This window comes from Pelophylax lessonae, assembly GCF_965119305.1.
Source record: "Pelophylax lessonae genome assembly, chromosome: 3".
Classification (NCBI taxonomy): domain Eukaryota; kingdom Metazoa; phylum Chordata; class Amphibia; order Anura; family Ranidae; genus Pelophylax; species Pelophylax lessonae.
In genome coordinates, this window is record NC_138770.1 from 285,957,856 (window position 1) to 285,983,635 (window position 25,780).

Consider the following 25,780-nt stretch of genomic DNA (forward strand, 5'->3'; position numbering starts at 1 on the left):
GATGTGTGCAAAGGAAAAATGAATGGGGCCATGTATCGTTAGATTTTGAGTGAAAACCTCCTTCCATCAGCAAGGGCATTGAAGAAGAACCGTAGCTGGGTCTTTCAGCATGACAATGATCCCAAACACACCGCCCAGGCAACAAAAGGAGTGGCTTCGTAAGAAGCATTTCAAGGTCCTGGAGTGGCCTAGCCAGTCTCCAAATGTCAACCCAATAGAAAACCTTTGCAACGACAGCCCCAAAACATCACTGCTCTAAAGGAGATCTGCATGGAGGAATGGGCCAAAATACCAGCAACAGTGTGTGAAAACCTTGTGAAGACTTACTTACAGAAAACGTTTGACCTCTGTCATTGCCAAAAAAAGGTATAGAACAAAGTATTGAGATGAACTTTTGGTATAGACCAAATACTTCTTTTTCCACCATAATTTGCAAATAAATTCTTTAAAAAAAATCAGACAATGTGATTTTCTGGATTTTTTTTTTTCTCATTTTGTGTCTCTCATAGTTGAAGTATAGTTATGATGAAAATTACAGGCCAGCCATCTTTTTAAGTGGGAGAACTTACACAATTTGTGGCTGACTAAATACTTTTTTGCCCAACTGTATGTAGTGCAGGGGGTCTGCCTGATTGCATAACTATTAAAAGTTTAGGTTTGACCTCATAATACATGGTTTTGGTAAACGGAAAATTGTACAAGAAAATTGTATAACCTATGGTCAGTCTTAGTTAAAACTTTGTTCCCTTGCTAGCAGAGTGGTCAACGGGGTTAGCTGCCAACCACACTTTCAAGGTACTGTATGTTCTGCCAGACAAAGTATTCATACCCCTTAAAATTTTCCACTTTGTCATGTTAGAACTAAAAACGTAAATGTATTCTATTGGGATTTTATGTAACAGACCAACACAAAGTGTCACATAATTGTGAAATACAGTGGAACCTTGGTTTGCGAGTATAATTGGTTCCAGCAGCTTGCTTGTAATCCAAAACACTCGTATATCAAAGCAAGTTTTCCCATAGGAAAGCATTGAAACTCAGATGATTCGTTCCACAAGCATTTAATGTAATGAATAAAGATATGCTGTATTATATATAAAGTACATTCCTGTGCAGTAAAAGTATGCCATCTCCTCTGTTAAATAACATCATGTGTCCCTGTGCCTGCACTGCACACAACAAATGCTGATTTATACTTTATTAGAGAGTCTGTGGCACTGTGTGATTACTTAGTCCTGCTCTGCAGCTCTCCTCCCCCTCCTCCTCAGATGACGTCAGGAGGAGTGATCGGCCCCTCCCGCCGGGGATAGCAGAGGGGACGGAAACCAGAGAGAGACACAGGGACAGGAATCGTACAAAGTAAGTGCAGGGAAACACTTTGATAAGTACATATCGGCATCTTCACATACAGTAGAAGCACTGGGACACATAATAACATGTGACAGAGGGCATTAACAGAGGGGATGGCATGGTTATAGTGTAATAAAACTGCTCGTATATCAAGACAGTGCTCGTATACCAAGACAGATTTTTTTAAAAAATGTTGCTCGTCTTTCAAAATGCTCGTAAACAAAGGCACTCGTAAACCAAGGTTCCACTGTAGAAGGAAAAACTGGATTTTTGACTTGATGTAAAATCCTTTTCTCTGAAGTTCATTGATAGACGCAGCTCTGTATTCCTATTGTCCATTGGGTTATGCTGCCTCCTAGGAGTAGTAGGACACTAGGCAGGAAAAATCTTGACCATGCCTATGGGGCAGTCCCTGCAGGCATACACCCACTCACTCGGCTATAGGATTCAGTTTTGTCGCAAGCAGTGGTTAGAAGAAAAATCCCCATCCCACTCAGAAATAGAGGGGCGGGTGCTGCGTCTGTCAATGAACTTCAGAGAAAAAGAATATTTGGTAAAGTCAAAAACCCAGTTCTCTATCGTTCATTGACAGACCCAGCTCATATTCTTCTTGACCATTGGGACATCCCAAAGCAGTATTTGCATGAGGGGTGGGAAAACAACGCAGAAAAGAACATGATTCCCTAAAGGCTAAACTTTGCCAACCAGTGAACATGGAGCTCAACCAGGAACAACTGGAGCTCACCTAGAAAATGTACAACCTCAAAGAGGAAATTTTTGCCTTTAAAAAGCAGCCTGCAAAACCTTGTGGCCAAAAGAAGCATCCACGGATGCCAACACATCTACTTTGTAGAATTTTGTGAACATGTGCACAGACGACCAAATTGTCGCCTTGCTAATTTGTATTACTGACGCCTGATGGCGAAAAAGCCAAGAGGCACTCAGCGCCCTAGTAGAATGCGCCTTCACAGGGAAAGGTGGAACCTGACCCTTCAGTGAATAAGCCCCTACCACCATCTGGATATGGTGGCGGCAGACGCAGCCAATCCCTTTCGAGGTCCTTCCGTGAGGAAAAAGAGAGTCTGATTTCCTGAAAGATTCAGTAGCCGTCAGTAGCCGCCAGTTAAACCCTAGTTGCCCGAACCACATACAAAGAATGCAAGGCAATTTCCTTGGGATGCATGGGCTTAGGACAGAGTGAAGGCAGCACAATATCTTTATTCAAATGGAAATCAAAAACCACCTTAGAAAGAAACGACTGATTAGATCAAAGTACCACCTTATCTCTGTGGACCACCAGATAAGGTGAACAGCAGGATAGCACCCCTAATTCAGATACTCTGCGTGCAGAGGTAATAGCCAACAAAAAGGCTACCTTCTGTGACAGTGTAAGTAGAGAAATCTCCCTTATGTTCTCAAAGGGAGGTTTTTGAAGAACAGACAGTACCAAGTTGGGGTTTGTTTTGATCCTGTAGTAGAGTAGTAGTTTTTTGCCTCCGTCCCTGTATATCTAGAAGGGGGATTTTTGTTTGATGCCTCAAGTCAAAAAAGAGGGGGTGGGACTTTTACGGGCAAGTGAGTTTATACACAATATAATACATATATCCAGTGCATATGTGTTTTGGGTTATAGAGTTAAAACACCATTTGGGTCTATAACCCAAAACACATATGCACTGGTTATATGTATTATTGTAAACAATATTGTACAAATAAATCTTGACCACTTTTTTACAAATTGTGTATAAACTCACTTGCCCGTAAAAGTCCCACCCCCTCTTTTTTGACTTGAGGCATCAAACAAAAATCCCCCTTCTAGACAGTACCAAGTTAAGATCCCACAGAGGTAACGGGGATCGTATTGGAGGAGCCATATGGTGAACCCCTTAAATAAATGTGCAAATCAAAGCATGCATAGCTAAAGGGTGTTGGAAAAACAGAGCCAAAGCCGACACTTGGCCTTTAATAGTACCCAAGACCAACCACTGTTCAACCCCCCTTTGGAGAAAGATTAAAATCCTAGCCAAGCGGATGCACCTTCAGCGATTCACACCATGAGACCCCTGTCCTTCAATACCTGGCTTTCAACAGCCACGCCGTTAAAGCCAGCGACTGTAAAGCAGGATGGAAGATCGGCCCTTCAGACAGCAGATTTTCCATGAGAGGAAGTCTCCAAGGAGCATCGGTGACCAACCTTACCAGATCTGCATACCAAGACCGGCGAGGCCAGTCTGGGGCCACCAGAATGACCAGAATCCCTTCCTCCTCTATTCTGTGCACAGAAAAGTTTAGCTCTTGGCAGTCTAACCTAAAGAGTGCCACATCCCTAGAAGTCAGTCAAAAAGTGGAAATATTCCCCCATTTGTGGGACTTTATAGGCACTTGTCAAAGAAATATAACACCAATGTAATAGAAATATAATTTATTGTGAAAAAGACATATGAAAAGGTTTTACATTTTATAAAAGCAAGGCAAGCTGTATCCAATACATCACAGATGCAAGCAGATATCGACCACAAAACACAAGGATTTGTACCCAACGCGTTTCGAAGTCAATTGTACCTTCTTCCTCAAGGGTAACCTTGGGTGGTTGTCTGTAGGTAATCAATTACAGATGTAAGTAATTTATTTATTCACTTTCTGCAGAAAATTGAAGATATAGTTATTCCCGAGGACTGTCTGCTAGTCACAATAGATGTCGAGGCACTGTACAGCTCGACTCCCCATGATCGGGGAGTCTCAGCTGTTCGACATACTATAACACATGGAGACAACTATGATGCATATAAGTGAGTTCATTCTGTCCATTCTGCAATACATACTTTCCCATAATGTCTTTACTTTTCATGGCTCCCACTACCTCCAGGTACAGGGAGTAGCGATGGGCACCTGTTGTGCCCCATCCTACGCCAACCTGTACCTGGGGGAGTGGGAGCAATATTTTTTGTCTGGTGAGGCCCTCTCTCTATATATGGACCACATTAAAATGTGGGTTCGTTATATAGATTACATATTTTTACTCTGGGACGGCCCACCTGATTTGTTGAAAAACTGTTTAAACAGAATGAACAAGAATGAATTTAATTTAACCTTCACTATGAATTTTGATCATGATCATATTACATTTTTTGGATGTTGAGATTCACAGAGGCCAGGGTGGTGTTCCGCAGTGGCCTTTTTCGGAAGCCCACTGCGGGTAACACCATCCTTCATGCTTCAAGTTTTCACCCCCAGACCCTCATCCGTTCAATTTCATTTGGCCAATACCTACGTATCAGATGTAACAGCACAGACATTGAAACATTTCAGAAAGCTGCTAATGATTTACGAGATAGACTCTTGTTGAGAGGATACTCAAAAACTATCCTACAAAAAGCTTACAAAAAAGCCATTACCAGTGATAGACAAAAATTACTCTCTCCAAAAAGCTTAAAGGATGATCAAATTCTGAGAATAATCATGAAATACTCCGACCAACATTCAAATAAGGAAGATTGTTACCAAATATTGGCACATGTTGGCTCTTGATCCAATTCTGGGACAATATGTCCCGGAATGTCCCCATTTCACCTTTAAAAAAGGTACCAGCCTTGAAAGATAAACTGGTACAAAGTGAATATAAAACAAACAAGAACAAAGATCCATGCAAATATAAAGGGACATTTATCTGTGGAAACTGCAATTATTGTGGTTTCATGCTTACCCAAAAAAATCCAATCCTCCCCAATGGGGACAAGTTTATTGCCAAGCATTTTGCCAACTGCCGCACTCACGGAGTGATAAATTTACTCTTCTGTGAGTGCGGTTATTTTTAGGTTGGGAAGACCAAACTTGAATTCTCGAAACGTGCATATCGTCACATTAGGAGCATGAGATAATGCGACCCCGAATTACCCCTCGGCCACCATACCAGCTTGGTCCATGCTGGGAAGTTCCCCAAAATCAAATTTTTGATCTTGGACAGAATCCACCCCAATCCCAGGGGTGGCGACTGGCACAAGATCCTTTTGCAGATGGAGTTAAGATGGATACATAAATTGAGAGCCACCGATCCTCCTGGCTTGAAGGAAATGCTATCTTTTAAACCATTTCTAGAGGGTTTTATTTCAGGAGGGATGGAAAAATAATGGAAAAATAATTAAATCTCTCATCATATTTCTTGTACAGTTTATATTTTGCACGCTCTGTCTCTATGTATGCATTTACATTTCTGACTCAATAAGGTTGTACAAATAGTTAAACTTTTTTGCATACTCTGTTTTTTTTTATGTATATATCTGGATGCATGACATTACGGCATAATATTTGTTTTGACCTTTCTGCATTTTTGTCTTTTTCCTATGTTGTCACACACAAATTGTCAGAATGTCCAAATCTGATTCAGTAGCTGCCATATTTGCTGGACTGTATTTTTACCCACAAACTATATATCAAAATTTGGGCACAGGTTATTTACTGAGTACTTCCCAGATTAATCAAATCTTTACTAGTATTTATTTTATATCTTCTTTATTTCTCGGATTACATTTCTGCATACAGGACTGACATCCGCTCTGTGTTGTTTGTACACGTTGGGGACATGCCTGGCACGGAGTTAGCGCCACCTTGTGGCAGCCCTACGTGTGAGACGTTGCTTTTCCATCTCGATCTCATCAGAGATCTATGATGCACGCCCACCGTCTTCCGCCTGCATTCCACGCAGACGGAATCACTCCATGCCGGTGAGGCCGTTCGCACCCCCACCACGTTATGCATTGCGCATGCGTGGGAGGGGCCACGGTCGGCCCCTGTGATCCAGGGAATCCATCTAGGAGACAGCTGACTGAGATCTGCCATCAGGCAGAATACGAGGATGCAACCAATTTCCCAATCAAACAAGGTAATATAAACCCAGGCTCTCTGGCAGTCAGTTGCTTCACTCCCTGCCAGGAACATGGTGCCGTTTTAAACTTTTGTGCCAAATCAGACTAAGGTAACTTACATATCATCTTTGTTGTTTCTACTTTTTTCACTAGCACTAAAATGTCCCTGTATACAAATTTTTATTAAGTTTGCAATTGACTCTCTTTTTCTTGTTTTGATCAATCCAATACTCTATTGGAGGACATGATTGGTCTAGAACATACATCTATGGGACTCAGTTCCCTATTTATGGATATATATATATTTTCTATCCTCTAGAGGAAAAATAAGAACAAACATATTTATACCTATCTTGATTAGTATCAATGCACAATCTTTTGATACATAATTTATTTATATGGACATGCGTCTGATTCCCTCCTATTCTAATCTCTACCTAGCAAGATCTCCTATTCATTGGATTTCAGCTGTTCCCATTCAGCGTGTTCGCTGGTCAGCACATACATTTGAAACACCACCTGAGACCTTCAGTGATTACTGACTTTACTCTCCTGGGCAGCATATTCCTGGTCAGATTTTCAGACATTCTGATCATTTGTTTTTATACCTTGGCAAGCCTGAAATCATTACAAAAAGCTGAATATGTAAGTGTACTTCTTTCAATTTAAACAAATACTGTGATGTATGGTCTTTGTATGAACTGTTTATATACTGTTCTAAATATATAAAATTACTTACATCTGTAATTGATTTCCAACAGACAACCACCCAAGGTTACCCCCTGAGGAAGAAGTTACAATTGACTTCGAAACGCGTTGGGTACACATCCTTGTGTTTTGTGGTCGATATCTGCTTGTATCTGTAATGTATTGTATACAGCTTGCCTTGCTTTTATAAAATGTAAAACATTTTCATATGTCTTTTTCACAATAAATTATATTTCTATTACATTGATGTTATATTTCTTTGACAAGTGCCTATAAAGTCCCACAAATAGGGGAATATTTCCACTTTTTGATCAGCCTATACTCCAAGAATATTAAAAAAGAATAGCGCGCAAATGCAAAAGAAATAACTACCAAATCTGAAGACAATCCATAAATAAAAATGGGGGTTTGGTCCCACCATATGGCCATATCGTGCTCAAGCCCACTACTTTTGGTTCATAGCTGCAGCAGCTTTAGAAATACATGGGTATGCTCCCCCAAATTTTTTGCCTGTTTATTATGTATTCGGTCTGACCAGACTATCGAGGTTGAGCAACCCTCCCCACCCCCCCCCCCACACACACCTGTACTCAATCAGTGTCCACCATCAACTTGATATAGGAGGAGTCCCCTGTTGTGCATTTGCACATCCTTCCCAGCAAGGAGTATTATCTCCAAGGGTTAGGCTGGATTCATCTCTTTTTCATGGATAGTGTAGGACCCACTGATAATGGGGTACTTTGACGCAGTAGTGGGCTTGAGCACGATATGGCCATATGGTGGGACCAAACCCCCATTTTTATTTATGGATTGTCTTCAGATTTGGTAGTTATTTCTTTTGCATTTGCGCGCTATTCTTTTTTAATATACATGTCTTTTGGTTCATAGCTGCAGCAGCTTTAGAAATACATGGGTATGCTCCCCCAAATTTTTTGCCTGTTTATTATATACTCCAAGAAGCCACCCGTGTGTCTGTGGCGTCGGCCAGAGGATCCTGAGACCAGGCTACAAACCTCTGTACCTTCTCGTAGAGCCAAGAGGCGAACAGATTGATGTCGGGTGTCCCCCACAGGAACCTCTCCAGATGAAAACACCTCCGGATGCAGGGCCCATTCCCCCTGATCCAACACCTGACGACTCAGGTAATCCACCTGCCAGTTCTCCACTCCTGGGATATGCACAGCGGAAAGGGCTGAAACAAAATTTTCTGCCCATTTCAGAATCTTTGCCACCTCCTGGGCCACCAAGACACTCTTGGTGCCCCCATTGATTGACGTAAGCCACGGCCGTGGCATTGTCCCACTGAATCTGAACTGGACAACCCTGCAGACAATTTGTCCAGTGACACAGACAAAGCTTTATCGCTCTGAAAATATTGATCGGTAGTCTGGACTCCATCATGGTCCAGGACCCCTGGACACACAGCTTCCCAAGCACTCCTCCGCAGCCGGACAGGCTGGCATCCGTGGCTACCACGGTCCAATACAATGGGAGGAAGGACTTGCTCTGGCGTAGAGCCAACAAGCGCAGCCACCACAGAAGAGCACACACTGTGCTGTGACTCAACCGAATCATAGTGTCCAAGGATTTTGGATCTTTGTTCCACTTGACAAGAATCTCTCTTTGTAAGGGTCTCGTGTGGAACTGAGCAAATGGAACTGCCTTGGAGGTCGACACCATCAGACCCAAGGCTCACATGCAGGTCCACAGAGGACAGGTTGCTGGATAACAGCAAACAAATCGCCCTCTGCAACTTTTGCAGCTTTTTTTTTTGGGGGGGGGGGGGGGAACACCCTTGCCGAAGCTGAGTCCAGAGTCAGGCCCAGATAATCCAGTTTTGAAGATGGTACCAGAGCAGATTTTTTTTTTAAATTGATGTTCAGACAACTTGCAGAGTCTGTACAGTGATTGTCAAGTCACCCAAGAGATCGTCCAGGTACCCCAGTACCGCAATCCCCCGTTGTCGCAGTAATGCCAATACCGGAGCCAACACTTTGGGAGCAGAGGCGAGACCAAAGGGTAACGCCACAAATTGATAATGCTCCTCTCCTACTAGTGCTAGTGTCCAGTGCAAAACAGATATGCGTAGGGATGCCACTACTGTGCGAATGGACTCCATTCCAAACTTCTGTACCCGCACAAATCGGTTCAGAGCCTTGAGGTCCAGGATTGGACGCACTTTGCCTTCTTTCCTGGGAACCGCAAACAAGTTTGAATAGAGCCCCAGAAAGCATTGCCGAGAGGGAACCGGCACAATCACCCCTTGCGACATCAGATCTCGTACCACCTCTCGTAGATCCCTTAACCGATCTGGAGATAGGCGTAGATTGGACTGGAAGAATCTGTCCGACGGTCGAGATCGGAATTCCATCTTGTAACCCGATCGGTTCAATTCAAAGACCCATTTGTCCTGAATCAAGAAGGGCCATGGTTCCGGAAAGAGGCGAAGACGTCCTCCCACCCCAGTTACGCTTGAGGGCGTCTTTTCATGCAGACAGAGATTTGTCTGTAGATCTGGACTGGCCTGCTCTCTGCTTACCCGACCATGTCTTCTTGGAACCCCCAGAAGACCTAAATGGCTTAGATCCCTTCTCCTGCGTGCCAGGGACACGGAAAATCCACCTGTGGACAGTAAAATAAGGCCCCCCGTCTATTACGTGGCGACTTGCCCTTGGAGGATTGAGGAAGAAGAGTACTCTTCCCACCTGTAGGACCACTGATCAGTTCATCCAATGGGGATCCAAATAAACGGTCCCCAGTAAAGGGTAGCTCTAATAGAGCCTTTTCTGAAGCCTGATCCGCAGGCCAGCTTTTTAGCCACAACATGCGTCTAATAGCTATCCCCACCGCCGATACTCTGGCTACAAGACGGGCCGCATCTTGCGACGCATCACATATAAATAGAAGGAAGAAGCAAAACTGTAGCGCTAAAAACCCTTGGTTATGACAGTCCCACTTGAAGATGTGAATAAAGCAATGAGATAACAGTCCATATGAATCCGACTCCTCATTCAAAAAGTGATTTCTAGGATAGAAAACCGCCACCAGACAGCACTCCAACACCAGTAATTCTAACTTCTTACCAGAAGCTGTTGATCCCCGTGACAGAGATCAAAAATTTGCGCATAACCAGTGATAGGTGAAGGCTTCTCCAGTGTGTTCCTGATATGCTCACAATAGAATATGCAGAGAGAGAAGGAACATCTCATAGCGTAGACTGTTTAAAAATGCTTTATTCTAAAGAAAGGTATGGTACTCACAAGCATCATGATATGACTCGCATGTAGTGTAGAGCATGGAGACCTCCCAGATGTCTTTAGGGCCTCCTGTCCGTGGACCACCAAACCTATGGCCGTCCTGTCTCCTCAAGGGATTCCGGCACGCGCTACCCAGCACGCCACCCGACGTACGTTTCGTCCGATTGGACGTCGTCATGGGGTGTAAATAGAAGGGCTTGGACCATTTGGTCCGTTAGCACTGCCAGGACCGAAGGGAGCGGTTCTGTTTCTAGGTCATCTTTTAGTAACTTTGCCCATTCCGTTTTGGTCTGGGACACCAGAGTGATCACGGAGATCGGTTTAAGTATTGAGCTCACTATCACATGTAAGTGGCGGGACAGACTCAATCCCTCTATCCATAGGGTCTGTAAAGACCGGAGACTCCTCCACCGGGACCACAGATTTATTCAGCCTGGAGACATAGTGGTCCACCGTTGGTGGAACGGTCCATTTTGTGGATACTGCGTCTGCAAATGGATAGCACCTCTTAAAACGCTTCGGCACCACTAACATCAGTTTGAGGCGCCCCCTTTGGTCAGAGACAATGTTGTCAAAAAAAGTTCCGGGCAAGGGAAAACCTTACATAGTCACATAGTAGGTGAGGTTGAATAAAGACAATAGTCCATCCAGTTCAACCTGTGTAGGTGTGTGTGGCTGTAATCATCTCACATAGCCCTGAATGTTCTGATCCTTGAGATGTACGTCTAAGAGTCTTTTGAAAGCCACCATACTTCCCGCAGAAACCACCTCTTGTGGTAGAGAATTCCACAATCTTGTAGCCCTAACAGTAAAGAACCCCCCACGTTGCCTGAGGTTAAAACGCTTCTCCTCCAATCGCATTGTATGCCCTCTAGTCCTCATGCAATCCCTTCAACTGAACAGCTTTTTTTCTATGCTGAGATCCCCATTGAGATATTTATAAATTGCTATCATGTCCCCCCTCAGGCATCTCTTCTCCAGGGAGAATAAATCAAGTGATTGCAGACGTTCTTCATAATTAAGGTCCTCCAATCCCCTAATCATTTTAGTTGCCCTTCTCTGGACTCTCTCCAGCTCCAGCACATCCCTCTTGAGAACTGGCGACCAGAACTGGACAGAATACTCCAGATGCGGTCGGAAGTTTTATAAAGTGGAAGGATTATAGTCTTATCTGTGGAATACATCCCTTTCTTTATGCATGCTAATATTCTGCTGGCTTTGGCAGCTGCCACTTGACATTGCATGCTATTGCCTAATCTATCATCAACCAAGACTCCCACATCCTTCTCCATTTTTGAATCCCTCAAGGGTTCCCCTCCTAACGTGTATTGTGCTTTTATGTTTTTAGTCCCCAAGTGCAAAACCTTACACTTCTCCACATTAAACCTCATTTGCCATGTCGTTGCCCACTCCGTTATTTTGTCCAGGTCATTCTGTAGGAAATCTGCTTCATGCTGTGCAGTTATTGCCCTGGCCAATTTTGTGTCATCTGCAAAAACTGATACCGAACTACTGATCCCGACCTCAATGCTGTTTATGAATAAATTGAACAAGGTCGGTCCCAGGGCTGAGCCCTGGGGGACCCCGCTTACTACCTCAGACCAGTCTGAGTATGCGCTATCATCACCCTTTGGACACGCCCTTTTAGCCAGTTCCGTATCCAAGAGCAAACCCTGCTGTCAAAAACCTGCAGACCTCATTTTATAAATTCAGCGCTTGTGGGGAACTGTATCAAACGCCTTAGCGAAATCCAAGTACACCACATCCACTGGTCTGCCCCTATCTAGCTCACAGCTCACCTCCTCGTAGAATGTTAAGAGATTGGTTTGATAAGAACGTCCACTTGTAAACCCGTGCTGATTACTGCTGATGATGATGTCGTCTTTAGAAAACTCTACGATATAGTCCCTTATCATCCCCTCCAAAAGTTTACATACTATTGATGTCAAACTGACAGGCCTATAATTTCCCGGGATATGCCTCTGTCCCTTTTTGAATATCGGAATCACGTTCGCTTTCTTCCAATCCCCTGGTACATCTCCTGTCCTAATACTGTCAGCAAAGATCAGGAACAGTGGTCTAGATATAACCTTACTGAGTTCCTTGAGTACTCTCGGATGTACGCCATCCGGGCCTGGTGATTTGTTTGTGTTAAGTTTATCCAGCCTTTCCCTGATTTCACCCTCTGTTAGCCATAGTGGCAAGTCCTGTGTATTACTATTAACCATACAGTCATGGTCATTGTACCCCTCCGTTTCCTGTGTAAAGACTGATGAGAAAAAAGCATTCAGCACGGTTGCTTTTTCAGTGTCCTCTATAATCATCCTCCCATCATCAATTATGTGTGCAATATGCTCTGCCATAGTTTTTTTTGCGGTTGATATATTTAAAGAATTTCTTTGGGTTTTTTTTTACTATCCTCTGCCATTTGTCTCTAAAAGTTGATTTTAGCCATCTTGATTTCGTGTTCACTTTTATTATTTGCCTCCTTGTATTGCTCGAAAGCCGATACTGTGCCCTCTGATTTATATTTCTTGAAGGCCAATTTTTTTTCCCCTAATAAGTTTAACGCTACGGTTTAGCCAGCCATGTTTGGCTTTGTCTCTTCTAAATTTATTTCCCATAGGAATGCACTGCAAGATGTATTTGCTTAATATGTTCCTAAAGCATTCCCATTTTTCCTCTGTGATCAGTGATCCCAGGGCTTGGTCCCAGTTTACCCTTTCCATCAATGAGTACATTTTTGGAAAGTTTGCCCTTCTGAAGTTTAGGGTTCTTATGTTCCTCACTTGCCTTGTTATTTACACTAATAAATAAATAGCCCGACTAACCTTGCCCGACTTCTGGGATTTGTGAGTGCCAAATTATACCTGCGTCCCTGATGCTGCATTATTATCCGCCATTTTTTAGAGTTTCCCGCACTGACACCAAGTGCCTCCACCAGCGCGCTTTGCCGTGTGGCTGCGATGGCGCAGAACCCTCAGGGTGACATGCATCCGCGGCGGCCATATCTACCTCAGAATCTGAGGAAACACGAGAGGCAGGGTAGTTCATAGGGCGCTTTTTACTAATGTTATTTTTTTAAAACCAAATCCACTTTTGACACCAGATTTTCCAAAACCGCCGTTAAAGCAGACAGGAGCTGCGATCCGAAGGTTCCTGTAACCGCAAGGAGGGGATCTGTAGGTGAAATTTGCCCCTGGGCGTATGAACCCTGGAATAGCACAGTGTCACTTTAAAAAAACTGCAAAAAACGGACCCACACCGCGGCACCAGCAGAACTACAAATCCCAGCCACTAGCACTGCAGATAGCAGGGTGAGAGAGACCTACAGGGACCCCAATAGACATACCACCATTCGAAATGGAGGAGAACAGGATCGGTCTGCTGTGCATAAAAAAAATGATCTTCACAGGAAGAGGAAGTACCTGGGTCATCACTAGAGTAAAGGCCTAGCTGCGACCTAAACAATAACTCACCCTAGCTCCACCGCACTGTGGGAAGATAAAGAGCTAAGTGTCAGTGCTCAGGCTGAACGTCCAAACCAAATGTTATGGATATATAACATGGATAGCGGTGACAACATGACAAATGCTGACGCGTTTCGGCTTTACGCCTTCCTTATAGCATGTACAATAAAATCAAACTAATATAATGTGAAAACTGCTCCTAAAACTAGGGGCGGTACCATACCTTAATTGCAATTAACATCAATACATAACACCAGGGGAGAGGTGGTGTGTTCAAGTCAGTCAAGAATCAAGGAAGGTGTCCCATAGGAAAACAAGCTGCAACCTGCTTTCCAGCATTTGTGGACTCTGAGAAAATGGCCACCCAAAGCATTCCCATGGGGAAACCACAAAAGCATGGCCGTCCATGCATTTCAATGGGAACTTCTGCAAAATGAGGCTGAACAATTCTACAGCAAAATGGCGTCCACCTCGGTGCGCCCTGCGTTCTCCAGGACCCAATAAGAGGTCAAAATGATTAGTGGCATTGGGGCAAGACCATGTAACATATGGATATAAAGTGCACAGTGCAAAAACTTAGAAAGAAAAAAAAAAAAAAACTATATATATATATATTATATATTTCAAAGAAAGTCCAAAGAGGTTGTAAAAGTTCCAATATGATCAAAATAATTATGGATGGTAATGAAAACAGTCCACATAACACCAATAAGTGAGCATCACGTGTGAATAGTCTGGTAGCAGTTCCACTTTAAATGGAAAAATGTATTATATATATATATATATTTATTTTTTTTGTATTCAGGCACACATTTGCTGTGTAATTATGCCAAAATGTTTATCTGTTACAAGCCTAGTTATTTATACTTACAGCTAGAAGTTTATCTCCTATTTGAAGTTTTCCATCTTTATGTGCTGCACCTCCTTCAATTATCTTAGTCACATAAATACTATTGTCACCAGGTATGTGTTGGTTTCCAACGCCACCAGCAATGCTGAAGCCAAGACCTATTAGAGACAACATTTTACATAGAATTAAAATAAAAATATTGTGAGAATTTTTCTAACTAACACATCACTAGAGCACGATGTAAAGCTGGCCATAAATTAATGGAAATTCACCTGGTTCAACAGAGACTAGCCGAATTTTCCATGTGTGGGTATAGAGGCTGTAGAGAAGCAAATCTACTGATCAACTTCTATACAACTGCCCTGTCAAATGTTCCCCTCTCGATCAGCGCTGCAGGCTGTAGCCTGCAATAGAGATCAGAGTACCCCTATTTATGGGCTGCCTAAGTGGAGTAGGTAGTTTTTTTTTTTTTTTTTTTACATGGGCAGTTCACAAAACGTGGTCAATACATTCAGATTCTGAGGGCAGGTGCAATTTAATATATGAAGAAACTGGGTTTTTGCCTTACCTGTAAAATCCCTTTCTTGGAATACATCCGAAACATAGAAACATAGAATGTGTCGGCAGATAAGAACCATTTGGCCCATCTAGTCTGCCCAATATATCTGAATCCTATGAATAGTCCCTGGCCCTATCTTATATGAAGGATAGCCTTATGCCTATCCCATGCATGCTTAAACTCCTTCACTGTATTTGCAGCTACCACTTCTGCAGGAAGGTTATTCCATGCATCCACTACTCTCTCAGTTAAGTAATACTTCCTCATATTACTTTTAAACCTTTGCCCCTCTAATTTAAAACTGTGTCCCCTTGTGGTAGTTTTTCTTCTTTTAAATATGCTCTCCTCCTTTAACGAGTTGATTCCCTTTATGTATTTAAAAGTTTCTATCATATCCCCTCTGTCTCTTCTTTCTTCCAAGCTATAAATGTTAAGGTCCTTTAACCTTTCCTGGTAAGTTTTTTCCTGCAATCCATGTACTAGTTTAGTAGCTCTTCTCTGAACTCTCTCTAGAGTATCTATATCCTTCTGGAGATATGGCCTCCAGTACTGCGCACAATACTCCAAGTGAGGTCTCACCAGTGTTCTGTACAGCGGCATAAGCACTTCTCTCTTTCTACTGCTTATACCTCTCCCTATACATCCAAGCATTCTGCTGGCATTTCGTGCTGCTCTATTACATTGTCTTCCCACCTTTAAGTCTTCTGAAATAATTACTCCTAAATCCCTTTCCTCAGATACTGAGGTCAGGACTGTGTCAAATATTCTATATTCTGCCCTTGGGTTTTTACGCCCCAGGTGCATTATCTTGCACTTTTCCACATTAAATTTCAGTTGCCAGAGCTCTGACCATTCTTCTAGTTTTCCTAAATCCTTTTCCATTTGGCGTTTCCCTCCAGGAACATCAACCCTGTTACATATCTGTGTCATCAGCAAAAAGACAAACCTTACCATCGAGGCCTTTTGCAATATCACTTATGAAGATATTAAACAAAATTGGTCCCAGTACAGATCCCTGAGGTACCCCACTGGTAACATGACCTTGTTCTGAATGTTCTCCATTGACTACAACCCTCTGTTGTCTGTCACTCAGCCACTGCCTAATCCACTCAACAATATGGGAGTCCATGCTCAATGACTGCAGTTTATTGACAAGTCTTCTATGTGGGACAGTGTCAAAAGCCTTACTAAAATCTAGATATGCAATGTCTACTGCACCTCCACCGTCTATTATTTTAGTCACCCAGTCAAAAAAATCTATAAGATTTGTTTGACATGATCTCCCTGAAGTAAACCCATGTTTTTCATCTTGCAATCCATGGGATTTAAGATGTTCCACAATCCTATCCTTTAATAGGGTTTCCATTAATTTGCCTACTATTGATGTCAGACTCACTGGTCTATAGTTGCTCGATTCCTCCCTACTACCTTTCTTGTGAATGGGCACGACATTTGCCAATTTCCAATCTTCCGGGACGACTCCTGTTACTAATGATTAGTTAAATAAATCTGTTAATGGTTTATTTAATCAATCATTAGTAACAGGAGTCGTCCCGGAAGATTGGAAATTGGCAAATGTCGTGCCCATTCACAAGAAAGGTAGAAGGGAGGAATCGAGCAACTATAGACCAGTGAGTCTGACATCAATAGTAGGCAAATTAATGGAAACCCTATTAAAGGATAGGATTGTGGAACATCTTAAATCCCATGGATTGCAAGATGAAAAACAACATGGGTTTACTTCAGGGAGATCATGTCAAACAAATCTTATAGATTTTTTTGACTGGGTGACTAAAATAATAGACGGTGGAGGTGCAGTAGACATTGCATATCTAGATTTTAGTAAGGCTTTTGACACTGTCCCACATAGAAGACTTATCAATAAACTGCAGTCATCAGAGGGCACAAGTGTAATACTTAGACTATTATGGCATTTTTCCACTGCAAGTACCGGCTCGGCTCCACTCGGTACTGCTTGGCCCAGCTCGGCTCAGTTTGCTTTTCCACTGCGTGGTACGAGTTGGCACATTCAGCACTGTATAGGCTCTATTCGGCTCGGTTTTCTTTTCCACTAAAGTAGTAAGTGGGTGGGATTACGATTCTCTGGCTAGTGGCTAGTAGTGACAATCAAGGCTACATGCAAAAGGATTGTGGGATATGTTATAGGTACGGCCCGCTTGGAACCCCAACCGAGGTGGTACTGTTTAAGCGAGCCGTACCATGTAGTGGAAAAGCGCCATTAGTTTATGCTCCATCTTAAGGTGACAACCTTTACCAATCAAGGCTGTGGCTGTAAGTAGACTTGCACAGCCCTAGCCACATCCAAGCTTTGGAGAGCAATCTTCAGGGCATTTTGGAGCCTTAGAAAAGGAAGGCCACACTATAGCCAGAATTAAATGAAAAGCGAGCCCCCTGGGCAAGAAGGAAGAACGTAGTCTCAACACCCCAAAATCTTGCAATTGTAAAGCACAAGAAGAAAAGAAAAAAAAAAAAAAAAAAAAAAAAAGATACCTTACAGGACAGAGCCCCAAGCGCAGACACCCTCCTTGTACAAATGCTCTGACCAAGGAACGGGTGGCCAATGATCTCCAAAAAAAAAAAGAAAAAAAATCGGACTTTTTATAGTGTCTGGGGCGAAGGTCTTGTCCAATCCTGACTGAAGGGCAACCCCTGTGCCACAAAGTATGTCCTGGGTTGAAGCTTTCCCTCTTTGCACTAAAGTACGCTTTCCTTGTGCGGGCCGGGGGGGGGGGGACTCAAGCAGAAAAGGCAGAGCTTGGGGAGAGAAATCTGTATGAACTCACTCCACAGAGTGACTAGGGCATCTACAAAAAAAGCCCAAAGTTCTCTGGATCTGGGTACTGAACAGAGTGAAGTCTAGGACTCCTCACCACCTGACAGGCTGTTTTCCATTATCTGTACTTTCCACATCACAAGAGAGCATTGCACAGATCCCGGCGCCAGACTTGATAGTCACCACTATCCTGAATTTTGTGTCAAGAGACACGGGCCATACTAGGACAAGTTCCTTTTGTTCCACACGGTCAGGATGCTGAGTTGCAACAGTCTTGAATGAGACTGACTGTGTGGGACCGCTTGGATGAGGCTACCATCGACCCCAGCACCCTCATGCAAAGGGAAATGGAGTGGCGTTCCAGGGAACTCAACTCTTACACCTTGGAATGAAGGGTCTGAATCTTTTGTTGGGGAAATCAAACTCATGCCAGTGCCATCTGCAGAACAAAGCTCAAATTCAAGCTGGTGTGATGGCTCCAGGATCAACTAAAAGACTTGCAGGGACTTGTACTGTCTCTGCAGCACATTACTCCTGCAGGTGTAGATTGGCCAGATATCCCAGAAGGATTCCCTAGCTAGAAGAGCAGAATTTGAGGGCACATCCTTTCAAATTACACTCAGTGCCATGGCTAGGTCAATGGGCAGAGCTACAAACTGAGAATTTTCCCATAACGATGTGCCAGTTGCACTAATAAAGCAGATGTATAGCGATCTGAAGGTAGGAGCTGAGGCGAGGAAATCTCTCAGACGGAAAGAATCAATAAAACATTTCTGGTTCTAGAACAGGGGCAATGACCCCTGAGAGCACAACTGGTCAAGAGCAGCAAACAGGGCTTCTCTTGTCAGGTGCAGTAAGCACATTTACCAACATGAAGCATGGAGATGGCAAAACTCCAGGTTGTAGCCTTTGGACACAGTGTTTTGAATCCATACATCAGCGATAACATAGATCCATACAGCTGCAAAGTGTCCGCCCACTTGAAGGAAAGGGTGCGCAGCTAACCGGCAAGGTAGCTTGTTGCCCAACTTGACTGGCTTGGGTGTGAAAAGAAGCTTGTTTTGCCCCTAATTATTTTCCCCTGACCCTTCATGGTTCCAGACAAAGGTGGCTTTTGCTCTATAGAATTCTGCTGCTTCTTTAAAGGCGAGAATGTTCTTTCTTCCATTATTTTTTTTTTTTCGGATAAACATATCCAGAGCATTGCAAACGAGGCATTCAGCCTCAAAAGTATGCTCTCCAGCTGCTTCTAGCAGCAGAGCTTAGTTGACCTAAGCCTCAAAAGAGAACACCGAACCTCCCAGAATCTCTATGCAGAAGCACAAGTTTTCAAGAGCGCTCCAAGCGCTGTCTGGCTGATGAACCAGACTGAATTGCTCTAGGTTCTTTAGCCATACACCAGTGGCGGAACTACCAGGGTCGCAAAAGATGCACTTGTGATCGAGCCCTGGTGTTCTACCACTGTAGGGGGGGGGGGCTCAACCCATCTGTCAAAACTATTGGCTGCTAGAGCCGCCTAGCAACCAATCAGGTGCACGGAGAGGCCCTGACATTCAGAGGAGGAGGATGTGACTTCCTCCTCTCCAGTCTTCTAGTTCCCTTTCTCAGGCTCAGCCATACTAAGGAGACATGAACCGTAGTGGGCTCAACACAGTCTGCACGGTCAGGACGGAAGGCATGTTGCTCACCAGAGGGAGGATGTTGATGTTGGTCCTGCTTCTGCACAGCACTGGCAAGTATCTGGCGGGGTTTGCGGTGCCAGGAACTGTACAGTGCACTTTGACACCCTGACACTGTCTGTTAGCATGGCTTCGATATTTGAGTGCTCTGTGTGACAGTCTATCTCTTTCGGCATTCCAAAGCAGCCCATGGAGCAGTCTCTGTGTCGGGAGCAGCCCCGTGGAGCAATCTGTGTGTGTTGAGGGCAGTCTGTAGAGCAGTCACTCTCTGTAGTGGAACTACCAGGGTCGCAAAGATCACACTTGCGACCCAGTTCTGGTATTCCACCACAGTGGTGGGGCCAAGACAGGAGTAAGGGGATCACTGCGGGACAGACCATGGAGCACAGCACAAGGTTACTCTTCACGATCAACGGCTCTCTAAGCAGACACTCTGCATTCAGCAGGCTATTCCATGAAAGCTAGCACCTCCAGTTGGAAGGGCTCAGAGTACACTCTCCCTGGGTGCCACTCTACATTGATCTGCCAGCAGTGACATGTCAGCGTGGTGAGCCGAGTGGGGAGGTGTCTGCTCCACTTCCTGATCACTCTACAATAGGTGTGAGCTCACTGACAGCCACCCTACGTCGGCCTATAGGTGTCCCGGCCTCCAGGTCAGGTCCCTGGCACTCCACAATGCCTCTGTCTTTCCACAGCCTGTATATGAGCACTGTGTGGCTCTCACCTCCACCTGGGTGGGGATGTAGTAAGACACTCGAACACAAGCAGATTGTGTACACTTCACTGCTCCACCCACAATCACTCCAACTGTCCCCTGTCTAACACACCCGCAATTAAGACTGTGGTCACTGCAAACCAAACCAGGGATCACTTTACTACTGTCACCTGCTGCTTCACAGCCCTTTGTCTTTTTTTTTCCTTTGTTCTCTCTCTCTCATTGTATGGCACCTTTCGCACTGGGCAGACTTCGCCAGGACTCCACTTTCTCAGCGAGGGATCTGTCCGCTGATCCCTGCTAAGCAGGTGGATGACTGGTCCAGGTCAGCTCCGCTTATGCAGAGCAGACACAGCCTGTACTCCTCAATGGGTGGCCAGATGTAAAACAGACTGCCTATTCATTGACACCAGACTACCATCTGATCAGATGGAGGGGAATGGAAACCCCCATCTATTTTTACTGGATCGGATTGATTGTAAGCAGGTGTAAACTAACACATTGGTTTAAACCTGCAGCTTCATAAAGAAGGGCAGACATAATCGAATAGCTAATGTAAACGGGGCCTATTCTTTTTCTTCTCTCTCACTTTCCCCTATTTAATTCCACCCCCCCCCCTTTTTGGGCCCTGGGTTTAGAGGGGGGCCCTTCATAGGTTTTAGCTACACCTCTGCCATACACATTGCATATACCAGCTTATCCTGACAAACCCTCCATGGATACAATGGTGGAGTTGCATGGTCACATTAGGCAAGTAAAAGAACACCTTAAAAAGGGACTCAAATTTTTGGACCGCAGGGTCCTTAAACACTACTACAAACATCCACCTGTACCAAGAGGGTCCTATGTAACTAAGACACCACAGGGTCCTCAGCAAGGACTGCCTACTTTTTACAGAAACGGTCTTTCAATGGGTACTGTGTGAACTGCTTTTGGGAGCGCAAATACATTGTAAGGATAGTCCTTTTACAGGCCCTTTTCATTACAGGGATGCAACAGAAATTACTCAGTTGGTATGGGCACTTTCAAAGACCCCAACCCCAATTTCTTAGGCCCAGACAGTTGGTTCTTATCTCCTTGGGAATCCTAACTATGGACCACTGGGAAAGAGACACATGAGAAATCTAAGCATCCTCAAAGGAGTATTCATCTGCCTTGGGGAAGTCAGTTTCCTCGGATCCTAACTTCTCCACTTCCTTCTGAACCAAACCAAGATAGCGTGGTAGGTGAACTTCATTAGGTAGCTCCTGTGTGAACTCTCACTGTAATCTCTCCACAAATCCTTAAGCTGGCTTTATAAAGTTTTTTTTTTATTCAGCTAAGTGCCTGAATAAATAAATAAAATGAAAAAAAAAAAAAGACTAAGATTCCGACAACCACATAAATAAAGTGAATGAAGGAATCCCTTGCGGGGACATCGTGTTGTGTCAATGGGACCCACCACTGTCAGAATGAACTGATTGTGGGCTGCAGACGCTGATCGACAAAAGTTTTCCAACGTGTCTCTTCATCAGATCTGAAACGAACAACATCTCTCCAGTGTGAATGGCTATAGACTGATCAGAATTAGGCAGGTCCCCCAAATTTCCATCAGTGTATAGTTAGCATAAAGGATATAGACTGGTAGTTCCAACACAATGGAAAGGGCAAGTTTGTACTTGAATGTGAAGGTCCCTGAGGTCGGAGCTACTGAAATAGTTTGTGAGAAACTGAACGTTGTCTGAGAGCCAGAGTCAGTTTGCTGCCCTGAATTTGTAGAAGGAAGGCTAAAATAAGGAAATTAGTCCCCCCAGGTCTCAATCTCCCAAGGCAGAACCCATGCTTAACAGGGCAAGAAGGGGAGGACATTACTCAGAATCGTAGTGCTAGCATTGTAGTCCCTTATTACTTGGAGACTTTACGGTCTCAGTCGCGTTGGCCTGTGTTGTGCAGGAGCTTCAGCATGTCCTGCCTAGTGCCCAAAGGGAAAGGGCCAATATCAAGATGGACCTGCACATGTTTAGTACATCCTCACTGGTCATGCATGCACAGTAGCATAGGCAAAAAGGTCACACCTGTGCAGTGGTGCCACTGGGCTGTGCCTGCACTGAAGATAGGCATCCTTAAAGCTACGCAAACGCCAGTGCACCCAAACAGGGTGGTTGGCACCACGTTACACTCTAAATATGGGTGTAACATGGTAGGGAAGCTAGAGTTAGCTTTTAACACTTGACCTGAAAGACTTAATCCTGAAAGTAAATCCCTACTTTGCCCACATAGGGCAAAACAATAGAATCACTTAACTTGGTCCTCCAAAGCAGCAAATATATGCCTTCCTTTTCTTTAACCCACAACTTTATTTAGTCACCAGGAAAAGGAAAGTCCTGTGTATGTTCACCCAGTGCTGTTACATAAAGTGGGTCAGATGCTGCTCCAAATTTTTCTTTCAGCTCCTTGCACTGAGTACAGCACAAAGGGAGGGAAGGAAGGACAAGTATATGCTGCAATGGCATGAGGAATCAAGGAAAATGTACTGCATTGCACTGAATGGGCAACAAGTAAAGTCACTTGAACTTCACCCTGGATTTTGCTCTTAAAAGTGTTAATAAAGCACTCCTTACAGAGGACTAGAAACTAAATCCAACTCTGAGAACTGAAATAGCCTCCAACCTGCCTTCTCCATTTAGCTGGTTTAGGTCCCACTCGTGCTTATAGGCACATTGAAAATAACGGACTGCATTTAGATCAGCAAACCCCCCCCCTTCAAAAAAAAAAAAAACTGTACGTCTAAAAATGCTGTGTTTATAGAGAGCCGTGTGGACGAGGCCCAAAAAAAAAAAAAAAAAAAAAAGGTGTCAAAGCCTTGTGACACTTGCGTTGCTCTCTGAGAAGTGATCTGTGCAATAGGCCTTACTGCGGATAAAGTGTACATTAAATGCCATCATTTGTTTTATTTAAAATGCCACTAAAATTAGGCTTCTGGTTGGAATCATTGCTACATTTTTTACAAACAAAATAAATGCCTTTTCCTAAATATTTTTGAAAGGCCTCATGCACACTAGTGCTGACCCATGTGTTTCATATCCTTGCGTTTCCAGGCATCTGGGAGGTACAGACGCAGCGTACAACCCCACTGCAAGTAGCTTGTCAAACTATGACAGCTTAGAGGTACTTGTTTTTAGGGACATATGATGTAAAAGCAGGAAATCTGTGTTTCAGCCACATGTCCCTAAATACAAGTACCACTCAACACAGAACCCAGTCACCATGATCTGTCTCACACGTTAGGACATCACATATGTACAAAAACAAAAAAAATTGTATGCCCAGTGTCAACAACTGGTTACAGGAAAAGAAGAACATAGGAAAAAAAAAACAGTCTACTCAAATAAAAACTGATAAAAGTGGAATTGAAAGCAACAGCAGACTTTGTAAAATTCTGAAAATTTGACGTAGTGGTGAACAAATATTTTCAAATTTTAAATTAAATGATTAAGAAACAAAAAAAGTGTGGGGAGTGTGGCTAGGTTGTAGAGGAAGCCGGACGTGTCTTGCAGGAGCTTCACTGAATCAGTTTCCATCCACCTCCATCCGTGGCCTATTTCTTGCCCGATTGCAGCGGTTTCTCCCCTCATCAATCCAGGGGGACGAGGACGACAGATGCCGGTCAAAAAATCTGCGGTTCTGGCACTGACCCCGTGGGCCCAGTAAGCTTCCCAGCTGCGAGGTGCGTGCGCGGCCGCCGCCATCTTGCCTGCGTTGGCGGCATCCTCTAACCTTTTCCTCTCCAGCTGCCTCGGCTACCAGGACCACACAGCAGATGGTGGAATCCGGCAGGGTGGCTAGTGGGAGCGTGACCGGTGAGTCTGGTTCCTCATGTCCTGCACAGGGCTCATCTGAGCCGCTGGGAGGGCTCGCTCCAGGAGGGGACAAAACGGCTCCTATCCTTGCCACCATAGACAATTGCAAAACTGCACTCATGCTCCGGATAGACCACCTGGCCTCAGAGTGCATCCTAATAAGGCATGATCTAGATAAAATAAGGGGGCGCCTGACCAGGGCTAAGGAGCACATTACTGCGGCCCACTCTGCACAGATTATTGTCCTACAGAGCCAGGTGAATGCCATGGCAGACAAGATGAAGGATGCTGAAAATAGACAGCGTCGCAACAACATCAGAGTGGTGGGCCTCCCTGAAAAGGCAGAAGGCTATAATCCTACCCAGTTTGCTGAGCAATTCTTTTGTGATCTCCTCAATCTGTCTGCCCCACCGCCAACCTATGTGGTGGAGAGGGCCCACAGGGTTCCCACGGGAGCTCGCTCCCCCAGGGCCCCCCCCCCCCCACCATGTTAATTTCTGGTGCGTTTTTTGAATTTCCGTGACCGGGATAGAATACTCAATGGAGGCTCGCAAGAGGGAAGAGCTACAGTATGAGAATGGGGGAATCATGCTATTAACTGACTTTTCTGCGGAAACGCAGAAAAACTGCAGACCCTTCACCGAGGTCCGCAAACGCCTGAGAGCCAAGGGCCTGAAATATGGGATGCTGTATCCGAGCATGTTGAGTGCAATACAAAGGTTCTTCCAAGTTCTTTGAAACAGCAGGAGGCTGCTGACTGGCTGGACTCCATTTAAGGTGGCCGAATGCATGTTCTACTTAGGGGCTCCTGACTATGAGGTGCATGTAAGGTCGTTTGGCCTCTGGATCTGCAATATCCATGACTTTTATTATCCCCTCTGTCTTGGGGGGGGGGGGGGGTGCATTGTGCCTGACCATGCTGCTAGTCTTCTGTTGCCATCTGGATCCTACCTAAATTGTCCAGGGCCCTATGCTGGAGGCCATCGAGCTGGATTTTAGCCATGGGAGCTCCAAGACTGACACTGTTACAACGTTAGCTTCTGCAACTGTTTATTATGTTTTTATTTTTTCCGGGGGGGGGGGGGGGTTGGGCTTTTTTCTTCCCCCTATTTTTCACACTTTTTGCTGTCCGCAACCGCACTTTTCCCTGTTTTTGTAGGGGACTGTTATTGACTGTCTGCCCAGGTGGGTGGTCTATTGTGGACAGTGCTGTATGCTTGTTGTAGGCACCTGAACTAGCCACAGGTCTACGAATATGGTTTTGGGAATAGGCTGAATACCGGGTTTTGTGTTTTTGTTCAAATTGTTTTGGGTATTGCAGCAGTATTAGTTTTTTCAGGCTCCAGGCACCATCAAGTGGGAACACCATGTACATTCAACTCAACGATTCGGCTTTGTATTACAGCTTTGCTGGAGGGCAGGGCCTGAGCCTTGTGCACGTCTCGGCTTTCCCGCTCACCTGGCTGCTTCACTTTATCACCAAGTTATGGCTGGGTTAGTTAACGTAATGTACGGGGAATTCATGACAGAGTAAAGGAGGGCAGCAGTGCTTAACTATATTAAAATGACTAGGCCACACATTATCCTCCTCCAGGAGACTCATTTGGATGGAAGCAGGGTGCTCTCCTTGAAAAGGCTGTGGATTCAGCGCATGTTCCATGCTACGTATTCCACGTATGCCAGGGGGTGTATATCCTG

General features: G+C 44.4%; 1 protein-coding gene across 23 annotated transcripts in view; it reads right to left on the bottom strand.

Moving 5' to 3' along the window:
* Positions 1-25,780, bottom strand: part of DLG1 (discs large MAGUK scaffold protein 1) — an 818,929-nt gene that overhangs the window by 333,808 nt on the left and 459,341 nt on the right. For all 23 annotated transcript variants that reach the window (XM_082251441.1, XM_082251439.1, XM_082251438.1 and 20 more), the window contains one exon: positions 14,518-14,654. In XM_082251441.1, the coding sequence (XP_082107567.1) occupies positions 14,518-14,654 (137 nt within the window). The remainder of the gene's footprint in view (positions 1-14,517; positions 14,655-25,780) is intronic.